Source organism: Manis pentadactyla, chromosome 5 (assembly GCF_030020395.1).
Source record: "Manis pentadactyla isolate mManPen7 chromosome 5, mManPen7.hap1, whole genome shotgun sequence".
NCBI classification, from domain to species: Eukaryota; Metazoa; Chordata; class Mammalia; order Pholidota; family Manidae; genus Manis; species Manis pentadactyla.
In genome coordinates, this window is record NC_080023.1 from 101,508,136 (window position 1) to 101,532,279 (window position 24,144).

The 24,144-nt window shown below is 36.8% G+C and overlaps 1 protein-coding gene and 1 long non-coding RNA gene across 5 annotated transcripts in view; one reads left to right on the forward strand and one right to left on the reverse strand.

Moving 5' to 3' along the window:
* Positions 1–10,371, reverse strand: part of USP53 (ubiquitin specific peptidase 53) — a 71,024-nt gene extending 60,653 nt beyond the window's left edge. Inside the window, 1 exon segment of the mRNA XM_057502574.1 lies at positions 10,150–10,371. Within this exon segment, the coding sequence (XP_057358557.1) occupies positions 10,150–10,365 (216 nt within the window). The 5' untranslated portion in view covers positions 10,366–10,371.
* Positions 10,364–24,144, forward strand: part of LOC118924102 (uncharacterized) — a 257,912-nt gene continuing 244,131 nt past the window's right edge. For all 4 annotated transcript variants that reach the window (XR_008997836.1, XR_008997835.1, XR_005029456.2 and 1 more), the window contains exon 1: positions 10,364–10,743. This is a non-coding gene — a long non-coding RNA (uncharacterized LOC118924102). The remainder of the gene's footprint in view (positions 10,744–24,144) is intronic.

Genomic DNA, 24,144 nt, shown 5'->3' on the forward strand with positions numbered 1-24,144 from the left:
GTATAATACCATTTTTATAAATTAATAACATTCAAAGTAACAAGTTAAAAAAGCTTGCAAGTACAAATAACTATGAAAGGTGATAGGAAGGACCTATATTAAAAATACCAAAATAGGTGCCTATTGGTGAAGAGCTAGAAACTAAGATGAGAAAGGAGGTGGAAGGGATGGGTAGAAATATACTGCGAATAAGAAAAAAGAAGGGTTCTATACAGATTGATAATAATGTGTCATGAACTGGATTATGATTAACTCAATTACGTGGTTATTTGTGTAACTGAGGTCCACAGAAAGAAAAAGCAAACAAAGTGAGAGATAGGCATATTATACCATAACATCAGTGTGGAAGCAGAAACAAGCTCCCTGTAAGAGTCCACATCTTACATCTTTAAGAATGAATGAAAGTTTCATGTGTGAGTTGGGAGGGCAGGATGTATTACAAAGAAATACAATGAACCAATTAAGAAGTAAAAGTCTATACACAATAAAGTGCAAGGTGGAGAGATAACTGGGGACCAGATCATGGCTAGCCTTAAAGGTGATATAAGACATTTGGACTTTACCTAATAAGTAGTGAAAAGCCTTTGCTGGTTTTAAGTAGGGAAATGACAATCAAACTTGTGGTTTAAACAGACCACGACAGTGAGCAAGATGAATATGGGTAAAAGTCTATGGGTAAAGGTGATAAACTGGAGGGTTAGTGAAGAAATGAGGGTGAGAGATATGACTCTGAACTAGGATAATGGTAGCAGAAACAGGGGAAGAATATGTGACATATTTCAGAAGCAAAGTCAGCAAGACCTGTGAAGCAGAGAAACAAAGTTCTTCATTAGTAGCAGGATGGTTAAACCAACTAGGCATAAACTGAAATCACAGTTACCATTTTTTTCGTATGTACAGTGAGAACTTCTAAAATCTACTCTCCGAGCAACTTTCAAATATAAAATATAGTATTACTAATCACCATGCTGTACATTATAACCGCAGAGCTTACTCATTTCATAGCGGGAAGTTTGTAACTGCTGACCACCTTCACCTATTTCCCCCAACATTCTGCCTCTGACAACCACCAATCTATTCTGCTTGAGTATGTTTTTTTGATTCCACATATAAGTGAGATCATACAGTATTTGTCTTTCTCTGCCTGGTTTATTTCACTTTGTGTAATGCCTTCAAGGTTCATCCATATTGTCACAAATGGCAAGATTAGCTTCCTTTTTTATGGCTGAATAATATTCCTGTGTGTATGTGTGTGTGTAAACATATACATACATATATATCACATTTTCTTTATCCATTCATCCCTTGACATTTGTTTCCATGTCCCAGCTACTGAGAATAATGTGCAGTGAACATGGGTATGCAGATATCTCTTTTAGATTATTTTCTTCAGATATATATCCAGAAGTAGTTGTTTTTAATTTTTTGAGGAACTTCCGTACTGTTTTCCATAGTGGCTGTACCAATTTATATTTCTATCAATAGGGTTCCCATTTCTCCACCGCACCACCAGATCTTTTTATAATTTTTGGATAATAGCCATTCTAACAGGTGTGTGTGGCATCTCAATATGGTTTTGATTTGTATTTCCCTGATGATTAGTAACGATTAAAACATTTTCATGTCCCTGTTATCTGTATATCTTCTTTGGAAAAATGCCTATTCAGGTCCTTTTGTCAATTTTGTAATTGGATTGCTATTAAGTTGTATGAGTTCCTTAGTTATTTTTTTGTATTAAACCCTTATCCAATAACATGGCTGCAAATATTTCTTTCATTATGTAAGTAATTATTTCATTTTGTTGATCATTTCTTTTGCTGTGCAGAAGCAGCTGTTTAGTTTGATGCAGTCCCACTTGTTTATTTTTGCTTTTCTTGTGGTTTTGATGCCATATCCAAAAAATCATTGACATCACCAATGTCTAAGAGTTTTTTTCTCCTACAGTTTCTTCTAGGAGTTTTAAGGTCTTATATTTAGGACTTTAATCCACTTTGAGTTAATTTTTATGAGTGGTGTAAGATGGCTTCCAGTTTCATTCTTCTACATATGAATACCAGTTTTCCAACACCATTTAATGAAGACACTATTGCTTACATATCGAGTTTCCTTGGCTACCTTGTCAAAGATTAGTTGCCCAAATATGTGTAGATTTACTTCTGGGCTCTCAGTTCTGTTTCATTGGTCTATGTGTGTTTTTGTGACAGTACAATACTGCGTTGGTTAATATAACTTTGTATTATAGTTTGAAATCAGGAAGAGTGATGTCCCCAGCTTTGTTCTTTCTCAGGATTGCTTTGGCTACTCAGGATCTTTTGTGGTTCCATATGAATTTTAGAACTGTTTCTCTCTGAAAAATACCACAGTAATTTTAATAGGGATTGTATTCAATCTATAGATGGCTTTGGTACAGAAATTTTAACAATATTAATTCTTCCAAACCATGAACATTTATGACTTCTTCAACTCTTTCATCAAATGTCTTAGTTTTCAAGGAGAGCTTTCATTTCCTTGGTTAAATTTATTCTTAAGTATTTTATTGTTTTTGATGCTACTGTAAATAGAACTATTGTCTTTCTTTTTCAGATAGTTCACTGTTAGTGTATAGAAATGTAACTGATCTCTCTATGTTGATTTTGTATCCTGCAAGGTCACTGAATTCATTTATTCTAAGTTTTTGGCAGGTTTTTTTTTTTTTTACGATTTTCTATATATAAGATTATGTCATTTGCAAACACACTTACACTTCTTCCTTTCCAGTGTGGATGGCTTTTCTTTATTTTTCTTGCCTAACTGCTGTGGCTAAGACTTCCAGTATTTTGCTGAATAGGAATGGTGAGTGGGCACCCTTGTCTTGTTACTGATCTTGGAGGAAAAGCTTTCAACCCTTCATGGGTCAAAATATGGCTTTTATTACAAGGAGGTGTAATTCTCACTATACCTAATTTGTTGAGGCTTTTTATACTGAAAATATATTCGATTTTATTAAATCCTTTTTCAGCATCTATTGATATGACATGATTTTTATCTTTCCATTGTTAATTAAGTATATAACATTTATTTATTTGTGAATATTGAACCATATTCCAAATGGATCACAGTGTGTGATTCTTTTAATGAGCTATAGAACTTTGTTAGCTAGTATTTTTTGAGAATGTTTGCATCTATATTCATCAGGGGTATTGGCCTGTCATTTACTTTTCTTGTAGTGACCTTACTGACCTTTGGTATCAGGTAATGCTGGCCTCATAAAATGAATTTGTAACTGTTCCCTACTCTTCAATGTTTTGGAATAGTTGGAGAAGGACTAGCAATTTTATCTTACACAACTATTTTAAACTTAGGATTAAAAATTTTAAATTTTACTTGAAAATGTGCCAGGAGTTAAGGCAAGATTCCAGAGCCACTTTTCCTCATTACCCTCAGTATTAACAACCCAAAAAGATACGTTTAAGTTCCGGCCTCTGGTACTTCCACAGGGTTGGAAATAGGGATTTTGCAAAGGTAATTAGGTTAGGATAAGGTCATTAGGGTGCACCCTAATCCAGTAAGACTAGCAGCAGTCACTAGAAGAGAGACATACACACACACAATGTCATTTAATAATGGGCAGAGGTAAGTGACGCATCTATGAATCAAGGAACTCTAAACACTGATAGCCACTACCAGAAGCTAGGAAGGGGGAAAGAAGGATTTCACTCAGAGCCTTCAGAAGGAACCAACCCTGCCCAAGATCTTGATTTTGGACTTCTAGCCTCCAGAACCATAAGAGAATAAATTTCTATTGTTTGCAGCCATCCAGTGTGTTGTAGTTTGTTATAGCAGCCCTAAGAAACTAATATAAAAAAGCATGAGACTTCTTTGTTCTTTTAAGTTTATTGGTTTTTCTTTTGATTACAGTGTTTATTATATAGATTTATAAAACACCACTGAAATACTGCATAATATAAAAAAACTATAATCCCATAATAGTAGAGAATCACTGCTAATAAAGCTATTGAAATACACTCGTAATAGTATCCTGGACTAGCCACCAAACTGTAAAGTAAAAATTTCATTTTAACATCTTTATAAGCAATATAACACAAGGACACACTGAAGACTTTTCACTGATATCCTACAACTGATCATCATACAAATAAAAGCATTTAAGGTTTTATTTTATATAACTAGATAGCAAGCTGAAGAACTATGGCAAGTTGAATCAATAAAAATATCTAATTCACTATAGAGGTATCTTCAGTTTTATAAAGTTGAAGGATTATATTAAGAAAGATACAATTGAAGAACAGATGTCCTCGGACATACAAAACTACTGTCACTCTACAGATGGAGGAACTGGAGAAGTCTATTAGAAAATTTACAGAAGAATAGAAAATAAAATTACAGTAATAAGGCAATATTGTACAAACAACAAAACCAGCAAATGTTAAGTTATTTTCAATGTTCTGCACTTTACACTCTATTTCTCTGTGTCCAATAAAGAACTGCTTTATTACTTACGGCTTTTACCTACTCACTTGTTTCCACTGGTAACTAACCACAGAAAGCCAAGAGTAAGTGAGAATCCAGAAACAGACTATTAACACTAAAGACAATGCCTATGACAATCTGCTTTAAGATATGATCTCTAGAACAGAATTACACCAAAGCAAGCATAACCTAACATTTCTTTGCTTTCATGATGCCCAAAACTGAACCTCTTCCCCATCTTAGCTGATGATAACTTCATCTTTCCAGCTGCTCAAAACAAGTATTTTGGTATTTGATTCCTCTTTCTCATGTATCTCAGTCAGAAGGTGACCAGTTCTCACCACCTCCACTTCTACTATTCTCATCTTAATCATCATCATATCTTGCCTGGATTGCTAGACTAGCCTCCTGTCTCCTTGCTTCTACCCTTATCCCTTAAAGTCAATCCTCAAGTGTAGACAAAAAGATCTTTCTCAAAATAAGTCACAATGTCATCCCCTTGCTCAACACCTTGCAATAGGTCTTTAGTACATTCAGATTAAAAACCAAGTCTTTATAATGGCCTTCAAGGCCCTATACCACCTGCTTAAAATAAAACACACTTTCTTTTATATTCTCCTATCACTTCTGAGACCAGATGGGTTTTTACACAAGCAATTCACCAATTCTCAATGGACACTGACAGGGTGTCCCACAATTTAACTCAATTTTGACACTGGTCAGGTGCCATAAGGGTTCAGCCCCAGAAAACCGCCCTTTCCACTTCAGCCACCAATCCTAAGTTATCAACTGTACTTCTGATAGGCCACCTACAAATTGGAGGTTCCCACAACCTCCCCCTTGAGTTCAATTAATTTGCTAGTATGACTTAACAGAATTTAGGAAAACAGCTTACTGACTAGATTTCAGGTTTGTCATAAATGGATACAACTCAGGAACAGACAGATGGAATAGATGTACAGGGCAAGACATGTGGGAAGGGGCATGGAGCTTCTGTGCCCTCTTCAGATATGCACCACCTCCTAGTACCTCCATGTGTTCACCAATCCAAACACTCTCCAAACCCCTTCCGTTAGGATTTTTTGTGAAGGCTTCATTATGTAGGCAGGATTGATTAAATCACTGGCTGTTAGTGATTGGCTCAACCTCCACCACTCTCCCCTCTCTGGTGGAAGTTAGGTATAGGCTCAAAGTTCCATTCCTCTAATCACAAGGTTGTTTCCCCAAACAATCAACCACCATCAGAAGACTCCACAAAACCCTGCCCCCAGCCATCTCATTAGCACACCAAAAACCACTTACCACTTTACGGAGATTCCAAGGGTTTTAGGAGCTGTGTGATACAAAATGAAGCCAGAGAACAAATACATATTTCTTATTATGTCACATCTGCCCACTCCTTCCACCTCTAACCTCACCTCTAACTACTTTCCTTTTACTTCTCCATCAGCTACACTGGCCTCCTTGTTATTTCTAACACACCATGCAAACTCCTTCTTCTCTAAAGCCTATGCACTGGCTATTTCTCTGCCTGGAATACACTTCCCCTTGATACCCACCATGACTTCTTCCTGGCTCCCTTAATTGTTTTGCTCAAAAATTACCTTCCAAATGAGGCCTGTACTTATATAAAATTGCAACCCACCACAACCTATATTCTACATCCCCATTCCCCTTACCCTGCTCTACTTTTTCTCCTTGGCATTCTTCCCCATTTGATATACTATATAACTGACTTATGTTCATTATGTACTTTGCACATCCCTTTGTAAAGATTTATACTGTGTTGCTGTAGAGGGAAAACAGTAACTAAGGCAATGGGAAGGTGATGATCTGTGTTCTGTTACCTTGAGTGTAAGGATAGTAGAGGGAGTACAGTGTAACTGCACAGAGTACAGTGGTAACACAAAGATGAGGTAATCTGCTGTCCCCTACTGGATCATGGGTGTGGTGTGCTGTGGGTGACTGGAGAGTTGAAAGGGGAATGGGAAGAGAAGAGCAGCAGAATCTTGCAAAGGCAAAAATATAAGAAAAATGACTATTTTGTCTTTGGAAACTCAATGCAGTTAGGGAAGTATTGAGAATAGCCAGAGATGAGGTTTAGAAAAGGAAGAATTCATATTTCTGAGTACTTTAACATAGCCTTATTAATTTTTTAATCTCAAGGGCCTAGCATACAATAATAGGTCAGTGTTAACTGAATAAATTTCTAACTCAAAAAAGCACAAAAAATAAGTTAAAAACTTCCAAATTCCAAAGGAAAAAAATTATTTCTTCAGACTGCTTTTTACAGGTATTTACAAAATAGAAGACTATTTCCAAATTAATTCAAAAATACCACGAAAACAAAGATAACTGATTTTATTCACTAAAGCAGCTAGCATTGAAATACGCTTTATGTTGCTGTAACATTTTCTGATGAATTACAAATATGAATACATGTAGCAAATTTCCTAAGGTGACGCATGTTAAAACCCAGATGCAATGGTTTGTAGCATTTTTGTGTCATGGACACCTCTGGTGGCCTAGTAAAACCTACAGACTCCTCAGAATAATATTTGCAAATACATAAAATTCACAGGATTAAAATAAGGAAGGAAGGTAGGAAGGAAGGGAGGAAGAAAAGATGAAATCATAAGATCACAAAGAAAGCTAATTACACTAAAATTCAGTTCTAACTGTAGACTACAGTTCTAATCACAGACCCCTAGTTTAAGAACTCCTGATAGAGGATATGGATTAACTTAGAAAAGCAAAGAATAGATACTATTTGCCTAAATATTCTGTATGTAGTTTCCTATTATTATTTTTTTAAATTCATAATAGCTTTCCAAGAATTATTTAAGGTATTTAAAGTTTAACCTCTGAAGATTTTTATCTGTGGTAGAACAGGTTGCATCTGTTTCTTGTTCCTATTTTGTGTATACAATGTGAGGCAGAATTTTCTAAAATCATTACAGCTGTACAAAATTAGTAACAATATATTAACACCATATTTGTATCATCACTAATTTCTAGCTCTCTCCAAAAATGACCCAAATTCCTCCCTTAATCCAAGAGTGCATGATTTCACAGTCTTTTGGGCCCAGCCTGCCTAGAATACTCTGTGTTCAAAATACTTTCAGATGCAATGTATGAACTATTTTGCTGTAGGTTGTCTTTGAGTTCTGCAATTAAGAAATACCTTTTAACAATAGCCAAGATATGGAAGCAACCTCAGTGTCTATCAGTAGATGAATGGATAAAGAAGATGTGGTACATATACATAATGGAATACCATTCAGCCATAAGAATGAAACAAATCCTACCATTTGCAACAACGTGGATGGAGCTGGAGGACATTATGCTTAGTGAAATAAGCCAAGCGGAGAAAGACAAGTGCCAAATGATTTCCCTCATTTGTGGAATATAACAACGAAGCAAAAGGAACAAAATAGTAGCAGACTCAGAGACTCCAAGAAGGAACTACTGGTTACCAAAGGGGAGGGGTGTGGGAGGGTGGGTGGGGAGGGAGGGAGAAGAGGATTGACGGGTATTATGTTTAGTACACATGGAATGGGGGATCACGGGGAAAACACTGTAGCAGAGAAGGCAAACAGTGAATCTTTGGCATCTTACTACACTGATGGACAGTGCCTGCATTGGGGTATGGGTGGGGACTTGATACTATGGGTAAATGTGTAACCACATTGTTTTTTCATGTGAAACCTTCATAAGAGTGTATATTGATAATACCTTAATGAAAAAAATTTTTAAAACCTTTTAAAGCTGTTAACAAGATCTGCTAAGAATTTTAGAAATTAAACATCTTTTAAGACAGCTTTATCTACCACTTTATAGATTTCAAACATGTTTTTGGAAAATTACAGGGTAAAGCAACATCCTCTGTAGAAGGTAGGTGACTGAATTCCAAAAAGAACCAGCAGGGAAAATAACTCTGATTTTGACTTTTAAATGTGTACATCACCTTAAAATAGAATTTGCATTTTTTAACTGTCTTGCCAAAACAAACCTGTAAACCATATGATTCCAAAATTGTTTCCCTTGATACTATACAGTTTAAAACATTTATTTGACACTAAATAATAGAAAAAAATCTTGAATCACAGTACATACTAGCTTTGTTAAGAGCTTTGTGACTTTTTTTTAGAAAAAGAGTAAAATGGGTGTCCCTTCTCCATTTAAAAAAGTCTATATTTTTTTTAACTGCTTTTTGTATCTTCTAGAGAAAATAATGGTAATGCGTTTACTATTAGTGTTAACTTCCATGAAGAATATATAATCTACATACATTTATAAAAAGATTTTTTAAATTAATAGGGAAAAAGGTCTTTTCTTGGTTTCTTATTTTTTTACACTGTAGGAAAAAATACACATAATTACTAGTGCGTTTAATTTATGAACAAATTTAAGTAAATCCCTTTCATGGTTTATTATCAGTTATCATAAACTTAGACAAATTGTCCAAAGAACTTATTTTAAAAGGTGCTAAAATGTAAAACAAAAACAAAAACCTTGATTTTTCAGACTGTATTGAACTCTTACCTACAGTGAGTTTGTCTATTTGGAATTTTATGGTAATGGCAGATAAATCATATATTACTTTTGCAAAAAAATTTTTTTCTTTAATTTTCTTTAACAGGAAGGACATTTGCCTAGACCATAATCATAGAACAGAATAGAAAACTTACAGAAGTATCAATTTAGCTCCAAGTTCATTTCAGAGTATGTGTCTGCACTTGTACTTCTTTTAAATACTGAGAATTAGAAATGCTTTTCTTTAAAGAACAGAACTAAAAGCAAATGAGACCCTAAAGAACTTCCTAATGAACTGTTATACATCCCTCAAAAACAGCCCTGAAAATTCTTTCAATATATATTCTTTTTCAGATATGGAGACATTTGGCAAACCCTGCTGCCTAACAAAGCCTTGCAGTACATTTTTCAAGCATTAATCAGACTTTGCATTGATAAAACCTTGTAGCGGGATAACAAAACCCCAGAACACTCTCTGACTGCAGGCTTTAGAAACCCTCCCTGTTACACCTGTGCAAGTACTTCCTGTTCTCCAACGAGGTTTAAAGTTGTTTAGTAACCGTCCCACAAAATTTCCATTTAGAAGCTAAACAGTAACTTTAGAAATTACTACTACCACCCAGAAATCACCAGCCCAAAGACTCCAGAATCCTGAAGTCTCCTTCAAGGGGGCAACATATCCACCTGAACCCGCTTAAAAAACTGCTGCTCAGGAGAGGCAGTGGCTCAAGTGAAGGGCAGGCGCCAAATAAGCGTAATATTTATAATCCCAATGCACTGAGCGACCCGGCAAGACTCCACGTTCTGTCCCTTGCCCTCCATCAAACACAGCAGCAATTCACCACCACAACCCGGCGAAGCACAGCACCTCCGCCCACCTCACGCGCGCCTCCAGCTCGGCCACAGGCATCTCCGCGGGGCCGGAACGCGGCGGGTCGGAAGGAGGCGGGAGGGCTGCGTGACCTCGGGCGCCTGAACCCGAGCAAACGCCGGGGACGGCCCAGAGGAGCTGGGGTGGAAGGAGGTGGCGGGGCTGCGAGGAGGGAGACGGGGTCTGGGGCAAGAACGACGACCTCCCAGTCAGGCCGTGTGGGGGCTGCAGGTCGTTGTATCTCCATCCAGGCACTAGTTTCGGAGACTTACCTTTAGCTCTGTGCTCCTAGCAAGAGGAGCGTGCGGTCCAGGTAGAGAAATACGGGTCTTCCACTCACACAGGGTTACCTCTTTCGCCCAGCTCCGCCTCACGCCGACACCAAGCTGACACCACCACCAACTGCCACCGTAATTGAGGCTCACCGGGAACTGGAGCAGAGGCAGCTGGTCTACACCGCCCCGAGCTCGACCATGCGCAAGGAGCATGCGCACACGGTCCGCCACCCCAGGGCCAGTGGAGCCAGTGACACCTGCGATCAACAGGTCCCGGGAGCCCCGCCCTCTCTCCGCCTCGTGCTCGCCCCCTCCTCGGAGCTGGCCCCGCCTTCACGCTCACCAAGCTGACTCCGCCCCCGCCCGAGATTTCCCGGCTTTCCGGACCTTCCTAACTGTATTCCCGCGGGGATTCGATGGGGCGCGCGATCCAGTTGACTTACTCTGAGGCGCGAGATCCCGCGAGAGCCAGATCTTGACGATTTCCCCCAAAGAGGGAGCTTAGCGCTGGAGCTTAGCTGTTGGAGGAAGGTGATTGCAGGTTATGTTGTGTGGCGTACGGAATAGGAAAGACTACTTCCTCAGGTGGAGGTGATTATGTCAGAGCCCTTCTTCTTTTATTCGGTATTTTCTAAGGTCAGGAACGCGGATCCACCAAAGCTTGGGCTTTAGTTTGGGTGTTGTTACCTGAGAAAACAAACTGTACTGCCTGGTATCAAAATCCCATGAAAGCACGCAGTTGCCCTTAACTTCCTGTGAATCATGGTCTGTTTGCAGTTAAATGGCTTCCACAGGCATGAATGTGTATGCCCCAACTGGTTGTTTGGTGACTGTTAAATGTGGGTTCGGTTAATTGTGGTAAGAAAAACGTGGCCGTCTTTTTACCGTGCTTTTGAACAGGTTTTAAGTTACAAGCCAACGCTTGTGAAAAACCCACTGAAATCTTTATTTCAAAGATCTCTCTCAATAAGTAGTAAATAAGGTTTACTAAAGGTTATAAAAGTCGATTTATTTCAGTTTGTAGGTAACTCTGAAAGTTTATTTGAAAGAGGATGAAACATCCTAGGTTGATAAGGTCAAAGAGTGCTTGAGACTGAACCGATGAGAATCAATGAATTACGCATTGAAGGAAAAACAATGAAATTTAAGGGGCGGTTCCTGCCTTCGAGAAATTAAAAACTTTTTGAAGAGAAGGAAAAAACCCTCTAAAAAATAGTAACACCAATAACTCTCTCCTTCGGGTTCCCCAGAGCCACTTTCTCGTAGTTCTGCAGCTACCTCTCTGATACACCTAAAACAGTTTTTCTTCCGCTGTGTGACTTATGTGTTCCCAAGCTGTCTACTTTCCTTTGTTTAACTTTTATTCCTCTTGTCTCCTTGAACAACCTCTTTCCTATCATGGACTTACCCAACAGGTGTCCCGTGCACACAAGACTCCCAGATATATATCTGGAGTTAGTCCCAGGTTAGATCCTTTCAAGCAATAGCATCTTCATCTGGGTTTCACCCAAGTACCTTAAGTATGTCCCAAATTGGCATTGGCATCTTTATCGTTCCCTACTTCTGACACCATGTCTCTCCCCACCCACCTGGAACCTAGCCCGTTTTCATTCCCTGTCAGATAATGGTACCCAGTTACCCAAGTCAGAAATCCATTAGTACCCCTATATTATATTTCCTTCATTTCCTCTATCCTAATATCAAATTTGATTGACTCTTATCTCCGTAAGTATCGCTCAAATCCAGCCCTCTTTTTAAAAAATATTTTTATTTTTTATTAAGGTATCACTTGATACACACACTTATGAAGGTTTTACATGAAAACCTTGTGGTTACTACATTCACCCACATTATCAAGTCCTCCCCATACCCCATTGGAGTCACTGTCCATCAGTGTAGTAAGATGCCACAGAGTCACTACTTGTCTTTGTGCTACATGGTCTTCCCCATGATCCCCCACACACACACCATGTGTACCAATCATAATACCCCTCACTCCCCTTCTCCCTCCCTCCCCACCCACTCTCTATCACCCCTTCCCTTTGGTAACCGCTAGTCCCTTCTTGGAGTAAGTCTGCTGCTGTTTTGTTCCTTCAGTTTTCCAGCCTTCTTTTTAATCTCCACACTCACTGTTTCAGTTCATCAAATAGTCATCTCTCCTGACTCACCTCCTGTGAATTATTGCAATGGCCTGTAATTCCCACTCCAGTCCAACCTTTGTTCTATTACTAACATTTTCTAACATGAAAATAAGATCATACTATTCCTCTGGCAAGATTTTTTCCCTTTCGCCAGTAGAAAGGGAAAATTCATGGTCTGGCCCCAGACTGTTAACCTTTTCTACCATCCTTGCCCATTTACTCCACACTAGCCATACTGAACTCCTTGCTATTCTGTGAGTCTACTAGGTTCTCTCAAGATCCTTCAAGTCTCAGCTGAATACTTAATCTCTTCCAGGGAACCTTTCATAACTTTCTAAGACTGATTTGCCCTTCCTTCATCCTTTTTGGGCTTACTTCTATTATAATAATTATATTGCAATGTAACTGACATAGTGATCCCCACTCCACTCTTGAAAATTAATCTGAACAGTAGATAATAAAGACTCATACTATCTCCCCTTCTTCATTTGGAGATGACAGAAGATGTCCTTCTATTAACTTTGCTCAAAAATTTGACTAAACCCTAACTGCATATTTTTATAATCATGTAATTCCAAACATTCTACCAGTTCTTTGCTTATCCAAGCATTGCATTACAAGTGATACACTTGTAATAGATCATGAAGCATCAAGAGAGCAGTATGAAGCAAACAGATGCAAAAAATGTAACTTGACATTGCACTGCATTTTAGGACAGGATCTGCTCCCAGAAAACTTTGTAGTTAGGAATGTCAACATAGGTTGACATTCATATGTTTTAAATGTACTGCCTCTGAGAATTACTGTTTGACCTTGAGGGATATGTGTGTGTATTTGATTCAGTATTTATTGGATGGGTACAAATTTAAGAGACTTCACCTTGGCATGAGATCACAAAAGGTAATAGACTTGCAGTGTCAAAGACCACCATGTATTGTTCAGCTGAGGCCTAGCCAAAGTTCACACCATCAACACCACCACATTTATATGCCTCTTGCTATTATTCTAGAATTATTATATCTCAGACTTTGGGAAATGTACTATCTTGTGGTGAAATTAATCTTATCAACGATGAGTGGTAGGGGTAGCAGTAGTCTATCCTGAGGAGCTGTGGTACAGGAGTTCCAGGTAATCAACAGCTAAAGGTGTGGCAAACCATGACAGAACTGGGTGGAGTAAAGTGAAATACAGCATAGAGAAGTGGTAGCTAAATGGCTGACTCAGGATTAGATACCAAACTCCTTTTTTCCAAAATTCACTAAGGAAATGATGGGGGCTGACAAGTGTTATTTCCTCTAATTAAGTCTCTAGAGAGCAAGGACCATATTTTTTCATTGCTGTATTTCCAGAGCATAGCCCAGTGCCTGGCACAGATGCTTAACAAATATGTGTTCAGTGGATGGAGTACAAAGTTGGAAGTTTTGTTGATATTTTTGTAGAGAATAGAGACATCTGTATGGACCAAATTCTGTGCGAGATCCAGTGTGAGTTTCAGCTTGAAGGTTCAGATGTAAATGTATTTGAAGGCATTGAGGAAGAAACAGGACTACTTCGAGAGCAGTTTTAGAAACAGAAATGAACAAGGCTAATGCAGGGCTAAAATAGGAAGTCTTTTTAAGTTCTTGAACAGGATGGTTCGTTCAAAGTAAGATACAGAAGATTTGTAAGGGAAATTTTAGCTAGTTAAGAACATGAACTAAACCAGTGCAATTCCAGAAACATCTTATGGTGTATACTTAATAATGAGGTCAACCAGAAAAATCTAGCTGTGGTCAACCATGCCTTCCTTAACACAATTGCATTCTCTCGTGGCTTTCTTCCAACTGCATTGGCTGCTTCCTTTTCAATCTTCTTTCTTTGTATACTTTTCAATTAACTTTTATCTTTTAAATGATGATGTGCCTCAGTGACTGGTCAGGAGATCTTATTTATTCTCACGGTTTTAAATCCATTTTCCATACAGCAACCAAAGTAGTCTATATAAAATGTAGGCATCTTTCTCAGCAACTTTAATTTGTTCGGTGATTTACTGTATATATAGAATAAAATCCAAATTCATGCCAAGGCCTATAGACCCTTGAATGATCTTTCCTCATGTCCCTAATAACATTTCATGCCTATTCAAGATTTTTCATTCTTTATTCCCTGTGCCAAAATAATAGTTTTCAACTGGGGGTAATTTTGTCTCCTAGGCATTTGGCAATGGCCAGAGACATTTCTGGCCGTCTCAGTGGGATGAGGTGCAGGTGCTACTATTGGAAATCCACTGAGTTGAGGCCAGGGATGTTGCCAAACATCCTGCAATGGACAAGATAGTTGCCTGCAGCAAAATGTTGTCAATAGTGCCAAGGCTGAGAAATCCTGACCTAGGACACTCTTCTCCTGAGCTTCTAAGTGCATGACTCCTTTTCTCTATACTTGATTTTTAACTTCATCTTCTTAGAAAAGCCACCCTTGACTTAGAACTCCCTGCATATCTCTATCATAGGGTACTGTTTATTGACTTCATATCATTTATCAAAACTTGTGATTATTTAGCTTATTTAGTTGCTTGTTTATTTTCTTACTATGTAGGAAGAAAATTACATGGAGGGTCTATCTCTGTTAATCATCATTCTACTGTAAAGTCTGATATGGTGGCACAGAGTGGGCATCAATAAAAAGTTATTCAACACCTGAACTAGTATCTATAATAAGTCACTGAATGGAAACTTAACAAAAGGATTTTATTGTATATTCCTTTTATTTTTCTTCCCTATAAAATGGAAATTCACAGTTACGAAGAGAACAGAGTGAAGTTGTCATTACTGTAAAGAAGCTGTGATGACTAACTGTCTTTTGGAAGGCCACTGGTCTGCTCAGATGCACTCCACAAATACCCTTTTATCCTGAGTAGCTTCTCACAGTCAGAACCTGGAGTAGGGTAATATTATGGCCAAATTAACTACTGGCTGTGGGATTCTGTAAGATTATAAAAATCAGTCAGGTAGGAAAGAAAGATAAGGTAGAATAGTACCAAAAAATTAGGTAAATTTATATGTTTGATTAAGTGATCCTTGAAAGTTCAGAAAAGCTAGTATTATGTGGACATCTGGAAAAGCTGTTTCAAAATGTATTTGGAAGTGTCTGGTTAATACACATTTCACTTCTTTGAATTAAGAAAATATGTATTGTGGACATATGTTGCTTTGTCTTTTCCTGTTTTTATTAATAGATCCACACCACTTAACCAAAAGGGTGGGCCTAACTCTGAGTGGGGTATTTCACCCTTTTTTGGCTGCAGTGATTGGTGTATGGGTGATTGAAGTGAATCAGCATCCTTTCCCAAGGGTTTTCAAATCAGAGTTTGCAACGAATAATCCCTCTTTTCCTTGATGGCAAAGCTGTGAAAATGTGAGCTCAGAGCTGCTTGTGGCAAAATCTCTTTTTACTTAAGAGCATATAGTCTGAAAGAATAAGACAGATACAGGGAAAAGAGAGAGAGAAAGAGTTCCTGAGGATCTTCTATCCTCTTACAAAATAGAAAATTCAAGAGTTGAGTGTTCATTGGACTCTTAAAAGCTCTGCAGCATGACATTTTGCTAAATATCAGAAGCTCAAATTCAATATCCATGGCATCTTAGCCAGCTCTTACTTAGCCAAAACTTAACTAGCCATACACCCCAATCTTTCTAAGCGTCTGCCTTACCAGAGTCAACATTTGCTAAACACAGTTAGTAGTTTAACCAGTGGCTGCCTTAATTTTTGCTGACTTATTGTAAGCTAAGGCAATTTCATTACCCTTGTATGTTCTTCACTTTGAAACATTCTATTTCATTATCTGTAGAGTTGGGATGAAAAACAATACTTATATATGATGTCTTTTGATAATGCCCCAGATAAAAGCAACTGTAAAGTCCTATTCTGTATTATTACAGCCATTAGTGCTATTATTAAGATTACAGTACTGTTGTCATCTATGATAAGTGATGCTATAAGAACATATATATATATATTTGCCATAATATGTATTTTATTACAATCTCAAAGATGCAAGAGGCTTCGGATTCCATCTGGTCCAGACTCTCACTCACTGAAGGATCATCCTGCCAGTGGTTGTCCAGATTCTGTTCAAATATGGTGACAATGATAGAGAACCTCATGCTTTGTGGGAAAGCTATTCCTTTTTAAGACTTTAACTGCTAAGAAATTTTCATCACAATGAATTGAAACCCATGTCCCAGTAATTGCTACATGCTGTCTTATGTCTGTCCTTTGTAGCAACAGAAATCTATATTCTCTTTTCCAGAAGACACTATTTAACTTTGAAGACATCTTTGTATTTTCAAGCTAAAAATATTCAGTTCTCTCAACAATGTTTTTGAAGTCTTAGTAAATATTAAATGAATCCATTTAATATATACCACTTCATCCAACAGATTTAAAGTGAATTCTTTAAAATAGTAAAATGAGTTATATATAACTGTGATCAAACATAAATAGAAAAAGAACTAGAGCTGTGAGAAATTAAAATACTAGTAACTAAAGAATGGGAGCAAAAAACCAGAAACATGCATGTGCCCTATAGCTTAAGCTTGTCTGGCTCTGATCTAAAATGTAAAGTGGGTTTAATAGTTCAGTTATCAGTAACAGGAAAACATTTTTCTGTCATCATCTGAAGTGCTTCTCCCCCCTGCCATGGGCCTTCATCTAAGAAGGCTCTTGTTCCTGTTCACTGATAGTGGACTCATCCACATGTACCTGGAAAATGCAGTAATGGGCTTCATATACCATCCATGAAACTGAATTCAGGGTGTATTTTTGTTGTCAACTTCCGAAAAAAACTGGCACCCAAAAAGAAAATCAGATTTTTTGCAGTTAGCCTGATTATGTTTTGGGGAAATTATTTTCTCTCTTAGCTCAGACAGATAAAGTAAGAGTGTTTAAATTTATTTTGCAACTAAGTCACTTTGTTAGCCAATGTACATTTTCAAAATACTGTATTTTTTATTTGATTATTTTGTTTTTACTAACTGATATTAAGCCAGGTTTCCCAAGTCTTAATGCCATTAGTCATTTTTGGACACAAATGTTTATACTGTCTCAGAACACAAGCAACTTCATCATCTGTTTTCTTCATTTCTTTAAAATATCTTATTAGGTTTGAAGTTAGTCCATCTCATAAGGTTCACTGAATATTCATCCTAGATTTTTGTATTGCCAAAATTAGTAATGTCTTCAGCTAAATCATTGAGGAAAGGCTGGATTCCTGACTTGAGCTCCAGCTGTAGCCAAAATTAATCCTAATGGCAGCAGTAAAACTGTTTAGAAAGGCAAGAGACTGTGTTTAGAATGACATAGTGTCATGAAAGAGCATGGTCTTTAGACCCCACAGACCTAGGTTCAAGTGCTGACTTTACCATTAATTGTGTGACCCTGAGGAGTTACTAACTTCTCTAAACCTATTTCTTCATCTGTACAGTAGCAGGGTATCCTAGCTAATCCCTAACTGTATTGCTAATAGGATTAGTAGGATTGTCCATCCTTGGGCCATTTCTTTGAATGATTTTTTTTTTCTGGCAATATTTTGTAATCTGAGAGAAAGAATGAAAGAGACATATGGTAGAATTGCTTGTGTTTTGAAGCAATGTCTGATTAAAAAAATGGATGGAAAATTATGAAACTCTCTTGCTTTCAACATGTAGCTGTGTGGCTGTGGCCGGGTCAATTTACTTCTTTAATCTCTTTCCTAATTCATAAATGAAGAGATTGGAGCATGTGTAGCTAAATGTTGAAGATTTGAAATGAAGGGTTCTTTTCCCAGTTGTTATTTACTTCCAGTATGTTACAGGAACTAAGTGCTTTATGCAGATTATTTTATTTAACTTTCCCAACAACTCTAAAATATTAATATTTAGGTATTATTCATATCCTTGTTTTAGAGACAATGAAGGTGAGATACTTAGCACAGTTTATTATTATGTGCCTGTGTGCACATAGGAGGCACTCAGTGAACATAAGCTAAAGAGTTAAATAAGAGAACATGTCAGGTAAGAATATTGTCTGTTTATAGCCATAGAACAGAAGTACTGTAGAGTAAATAAAATGAGCAAAGGCAATATGTACTGTACTAACAAATCTAGAAGTAAAGTCCAAAAGTATCTAGAGATTTTGTCACAAAGCCATTTACTAAGATTTTGTGCATAAATATGACCTCTTTTTAATTTTTTAATAAAATGAGTTCTATAACATGTCTTACACATAAGGCTCTTTAGAATCTGAGAGATAGAAAGGATCTCAGAGATTAGCTTGTTAAAATCCCTCATTGTACAGATGAGAAAACTTGAGCTCAGTAAAGTAAAGTTCCTAAGCTTGTACTTTGACACCCATAGAACCAGGACTGATACCCAGTTCCTAAACACTTGGAATTAGCCTGTGTGAAATATTTTCCCTGATATATTCTGAAGTTTCATAAGAGATAGTACTCTTTTGGTTTCTTATAGTGCAGTGAAATTTCCTCTATATTCAAGTATTGGTGATAAACACACTTGGCACCTTTGTACCCTTCTGAAAGATAAGGGGTGGGGAATATAGGGAAGTCAAGAGCATTAATACAAGTGAAGATTTTCTTTTTCTGAATTGTGATATCCATGGAAGGTAGTACTTAAACTTTGTGAAAAACACTAAGGTGTGAGGAAATTTACCAAACTTATTTTTCCACCCCTGAGGAATCTCAGCCTCTCCACATGTGTACACACACACACACACACACACACACGTGTGCGCATACACACACATACACCTTTATATCTTGGAATGTCTTGTTTTTAAGTAGTTCTTTAAGAAATACAATAGTAAAAAACACAGTGTCTTTTGCTCATAGCATGTTGGCTGAACACTGAACCCAAAGGAAGTTGCCCTGGAGAACACATTTCTTTGTATAGATGGCAAAAATATTCAGGGCACCAGTGTTTTCAAGTTGAACTTCCTTGTTGAAGTTCACTTCACAGTCAAAAGAAAAGAGGGAAATAAGACTTACTTTTTAATACAGCAATAAAATTGTTGGAAAATATCGTGTAGAAATACTTCCAAGAATTACACATATATAGGAAACAAATTCTAAAGTACTGAATTTATTTCTAATTCTTAACTGTCAATGATCATGAGTCTTTCATTCTCATATCTGTAAAACAAGCCCTAAAACTGAAATTGTGTTGGGGAAAAAAACCAGACTAACTCTTGGCAAATCCTTGGAATGTGTGTTAAGGACTTTTTGTATATTCTAAAATCAAGAGTTTTCTGAATAAATTGTTTTGTACAAGTTTTGTTCTGCTACTGTTTCGAATTCTTTTAATTCTGAATAACTTTATCAAATTAGTTATAATAGTTCTAATGTGATAGAGAGAAGCCATTTCAGTTGCGAAAAACAGTGCTGATGTTTTCAATTTCAAATAGCAACTAGCAGTACATAGAACAGTAGCTTTCAAACATTTAAACTGCAGCCTAGAGTAAGCAATATATTTTACATTGTCAAGCAGTACATGTGCACATATATAAAAAAAATAGTTTCTTAAAACAATACTATCACTATGAGAGATGTACTCTCATATTTTATTTTATTCTGTTATACTTCCTTTAAAAAGCTTCTGATCATAACCAACTAAATTGATTTCTAGACCCCCCCTAACAAAACACAACTATAGTTTGAAAGACATGGAGCAAGAGTCTTTTAGTGGAAGGAGCAATGTTTACTCTTTTCTTTAATATAATACAGAAATTTACTCCCTTCCAATTAGAAAAGAATATTCATTTTGTTTTGATATTATCACATGAACCATTTTTACTGATAAAAGTAAAACTTCCTCCATTGTAAAAAAGTCCTTTACTCTCTGGCTCCACATTTTACTAACATTGCCCCTATTCAGTTTGATTTTCCCTATGGTTAATAAATAAGGTATATACGTGATATAAGGCTATAACCATATAGATATAAATAAGTATGAAATCCTTTCTGTCAACCAGAAAATGTGTGGCTAATGCCCAAATAGAAGTTGTGCTCTCATCTGAGATAGGAGAGAAAATATGATAGTGGAAGGAGTGCTAGATCAGAAGCAGGACGTTTGAGTTCTCAGTTTTACACGTGCAATGTGAGATTGGACTCGTCTCTTAACTTATTCAATCTAAGTTTCCATTCATGAGGAAATTGGGCTAGAATATTTCAAGATAGTGTCTAATTCTGAAGTTCTTCAATTCTAGCAAATGGTTGTTTATTTAACAAAAAGAATTTCATTATGATTTAACACAGTATTAGTGGATTGTATTTGGCAAAATAACAATTTGTTCTTTGCTTATTATATCTAAAACATTAATACCCTTTTGCTGTGCTAACAAGAGGACACTTGAGGAAACATCAGGGTATGAAATTGTACAAATGGCATAGTTTAATATATTCTGATAATATGATCATTCAGCATAATTGATACATTTATAAATATATGCATCTGAAAACATGATAATTTTCTGCGTTATTGTGTGTCAGTCTGTTCAGACTACTATGTACCATAGACTGTGGGATTTATAAGCCACAGGTTTATTTCTCACAGTTCTAGAAACTGTGAAGTCCAAGATCAAGGTGCCCACAGATTTGTTGTCTAGTGAGAGCCCACTTCCTGATTCATAGATGGTACTCAATGCAAGGAGCAAAGGAGCCCTCTGGAGTCTTTTATCAGGGCACTAATCCCATTCATGAGTGCTCACCCTCAGCCCCAAATCACTATCCAAAGACCTCACTTCTTAATACCATCATGTTGGGAATTAGGATTTCAACATAAGAATTTTAGAGGGGATACACACACTCAGGCTATATCATTATGGTAAGCGTAATGTGTTTTTTTTCTTTTTGGTATGTACAATTACTTGAACAACATTATGGTTACTAGACTCCCACTATTATCAAGTCCTCACCACATACCCCATTACAGTCACTGTCCATCAGTGTAGTAAGATGCTATAGAATCATTACTTATCTTCTCCGTGTTATACTGCCTTCCCCATGTCCCCCCTCTACATTATGTGTGCGAATCGTAATGCCCCTTTTTTCCCCCTTATCCCCCCCTTCCCACCCATCCTCCCCAGTCCCTTTCCCTTTGGTAACTGTTAGTCCATTCTTGGGTTCTGTGAGTCTGCTGCTGTTTTGTTCCTTCCATTTTTTCTTTGTACTTATACTCCACAGATGAGTGAAATCATTTGATACTTGTCTTTCTCTGCCGGGCTTATTTCACTGAACATAATACCCTCTAGTTCCATCCATATTGTTGCAAATGGTAGGATTTGTTTTCTTCTTATAGCTGAATAATATTCCATTGTGTATATGTACCACATCTTCTTTATTCATTCATCTACTGATGGACACTTAGGTTGCTTCCATTTCTTGGCTGTTGTAAATAGTGCTGCGATAAACATAGGGGTGCATACGTCTTTTTCAAACTGAGCTCCTGCATATTGAGTTTTTGATAAATTTTGATGAGTTTGTGAAACAACTTACTCTAAATAGTATATACTATATTTAGAACTCTTTATATGTATCAGAAGTAAAGAATATGTTGCTTAAATAAATGTGGTCCATGTCAACATTTAACTTTACATTCCAAAACAGGTACTGTGTGTAGATATGGCCCCAGGAGGCCTGGGACATGATTAAAATCAACTATGTTGTAGAATCTTCCTAAGTCCCAATCTTTCCCATAGGTAGAACTAAGTTAAAACAGATATTAGGAACCATGTTTCAAAATTAAGTTTGAGAGTAAAATCTGGAGAGTATTCCTGCCTGGTTTTTCAAGGTAAGGTGGTAAAGAAGAAAATTTTATTTCAGGTTTTTGCATTTAAGTGAATTTTCCATTGTTTTAGCATCAGCTGTATAGAGGAATCACCTCCTCTTTATTGTGATAACTTCCAGATGATTAATTTCTTTAAGCAAGGTGAAAATCCCCCAGAGAAAGGGACTTGAGGGTGACTGTTTTTATTCTAAAGATGATTTACTCTAGAGATTATTGTGCCAAAACAATAGAATCCAGGGGCAATATGCTTCTTGATGTGAAACATTCAATAAATATTTAAATGAAAAGCCACTGTAGTGGGTTTTTTTACCCAAAAAGAAAAGATTAAGTAGTCATCAGTCCCTTCTGCTTGTGTAGTACCTTTTCTAAAGAGATAGATAGGCTGTGTAATACATTTTGTAAAGAGATAGTATCCTCCATATTGATTTTTAAAATTCTGAAGTGATGTATAAAATATGTGACTGCTCCCAAGAAATAAGATGATCTCCGCAAGGTCTTAAAAGGCTATCATAATTGCAATATTGAATCTGGAGAATGGAGCTAATGCTAATACTTATCCTAAAAAGTAGGCCACATTAGTGTTTCTGATAATGTGTATATTTAATGTAGTGATTGCTCCAACATATAGTCCCAAATCAGGGATAATATGTATTTATATCAAAGCAGTTTCAGTGTAACCTCTAATCTAACTTAGTTCAAAAGGCTTTTGCTTTCTTACTGTTGGATACTGATAAATTTTTATTTTATTAACACCAAAGCAAACATTTATAGAGCATTTACCATGTATAGGGTGAGGCATTTTATAAAGCATTATTATTATTATTTTTTTTTAGATAATTATTTTTTATTGAAGGGTAGTTGACACACAGTATTACATTACATTAGTTTCAGGTGTACAACACAGTGATTCAACATTTATATACATGATAATTCTAAGTACCAGCTATCACCATACCAAGTTGTTACAATATTTTGCCTATATTCCTTATGCTATACATTACATCCCGGTTGCTTATTTATTTTACAATTGGAAGTGTGTACTTTTTCTTGGTTGTTGTTGTTAGGGCATCTCTCATATTTATTGATCAAATGGTTGTTAACAACAATAAAATTCTGTATAGGGGAGTCAATGCTCAATGCACACTCATTAATCCACCCCAAGCCTAATTTTCGTCAGTCTCCAGTCTTCTGAAGCATAACGAACAAGTTCTTACATGGAGAACAAATTCTTACATAGTGAATAAGTTACATGGTGAACAGTACAAGGGCAGTCATCACAGAAACTTTTGGTTTTGCTCATGCATTATGAACTATAAACAGTCAGTTCAAATATGAATACCCATTTGATTTTTATACTTGATTTATATGTGGATACCACATTTCTCTCTTTATTATTTTTAATAAGATGCTGAAGTGGTAGATAGATACAACATAAAGGTAGAAAACATAGTTTAGTGTTGTAAGAGAGCAAATGTAGATGATCAGGTGTGTGCCTGTAGACTATGTGTTAATCCAAGCTAGACAAGGGCAATAAAACATCCACATATGCAGAAGATTTCTCTCAGAACAGGGGGGGTGAGGTTCTAAGCCTCACCTCTGTTGATCCCCAATTTCTCACCTGATGACCCCCCTGCGACTGTGCCTGTCTTAGGTTGTTCCTCCCTTGAGGAATCTTACCCGTCTCTGGCTAACCAGTCATCTTCCGGGGCCATAGAGGGAAATGTTAAGTTGGTAAGTGAGAGAGAAGCCTTATTGTTTGAAATGGTTAGCTTTTTATTTCTTTGCATATTTATGCCCTGTGGCTTCTATGCCCAGCATTTGTCTTGAGGTATCTTTACCACTTGGAGGAGTTATGATACTCGGTAAATTTGATATGAGGCACGAATTCTATTTAAGAATTCGTTGTAATTAGGAAGAAAGAAGAAAAGCTATAGAAGTAGCAGGCGGGAGAAAACATGGGAAGATTGATTATTTCTTTGACATATCTTCTTGTAGAGTAACTTCAGCATGTATAGGTTTTAAGCTACTACTTAAAT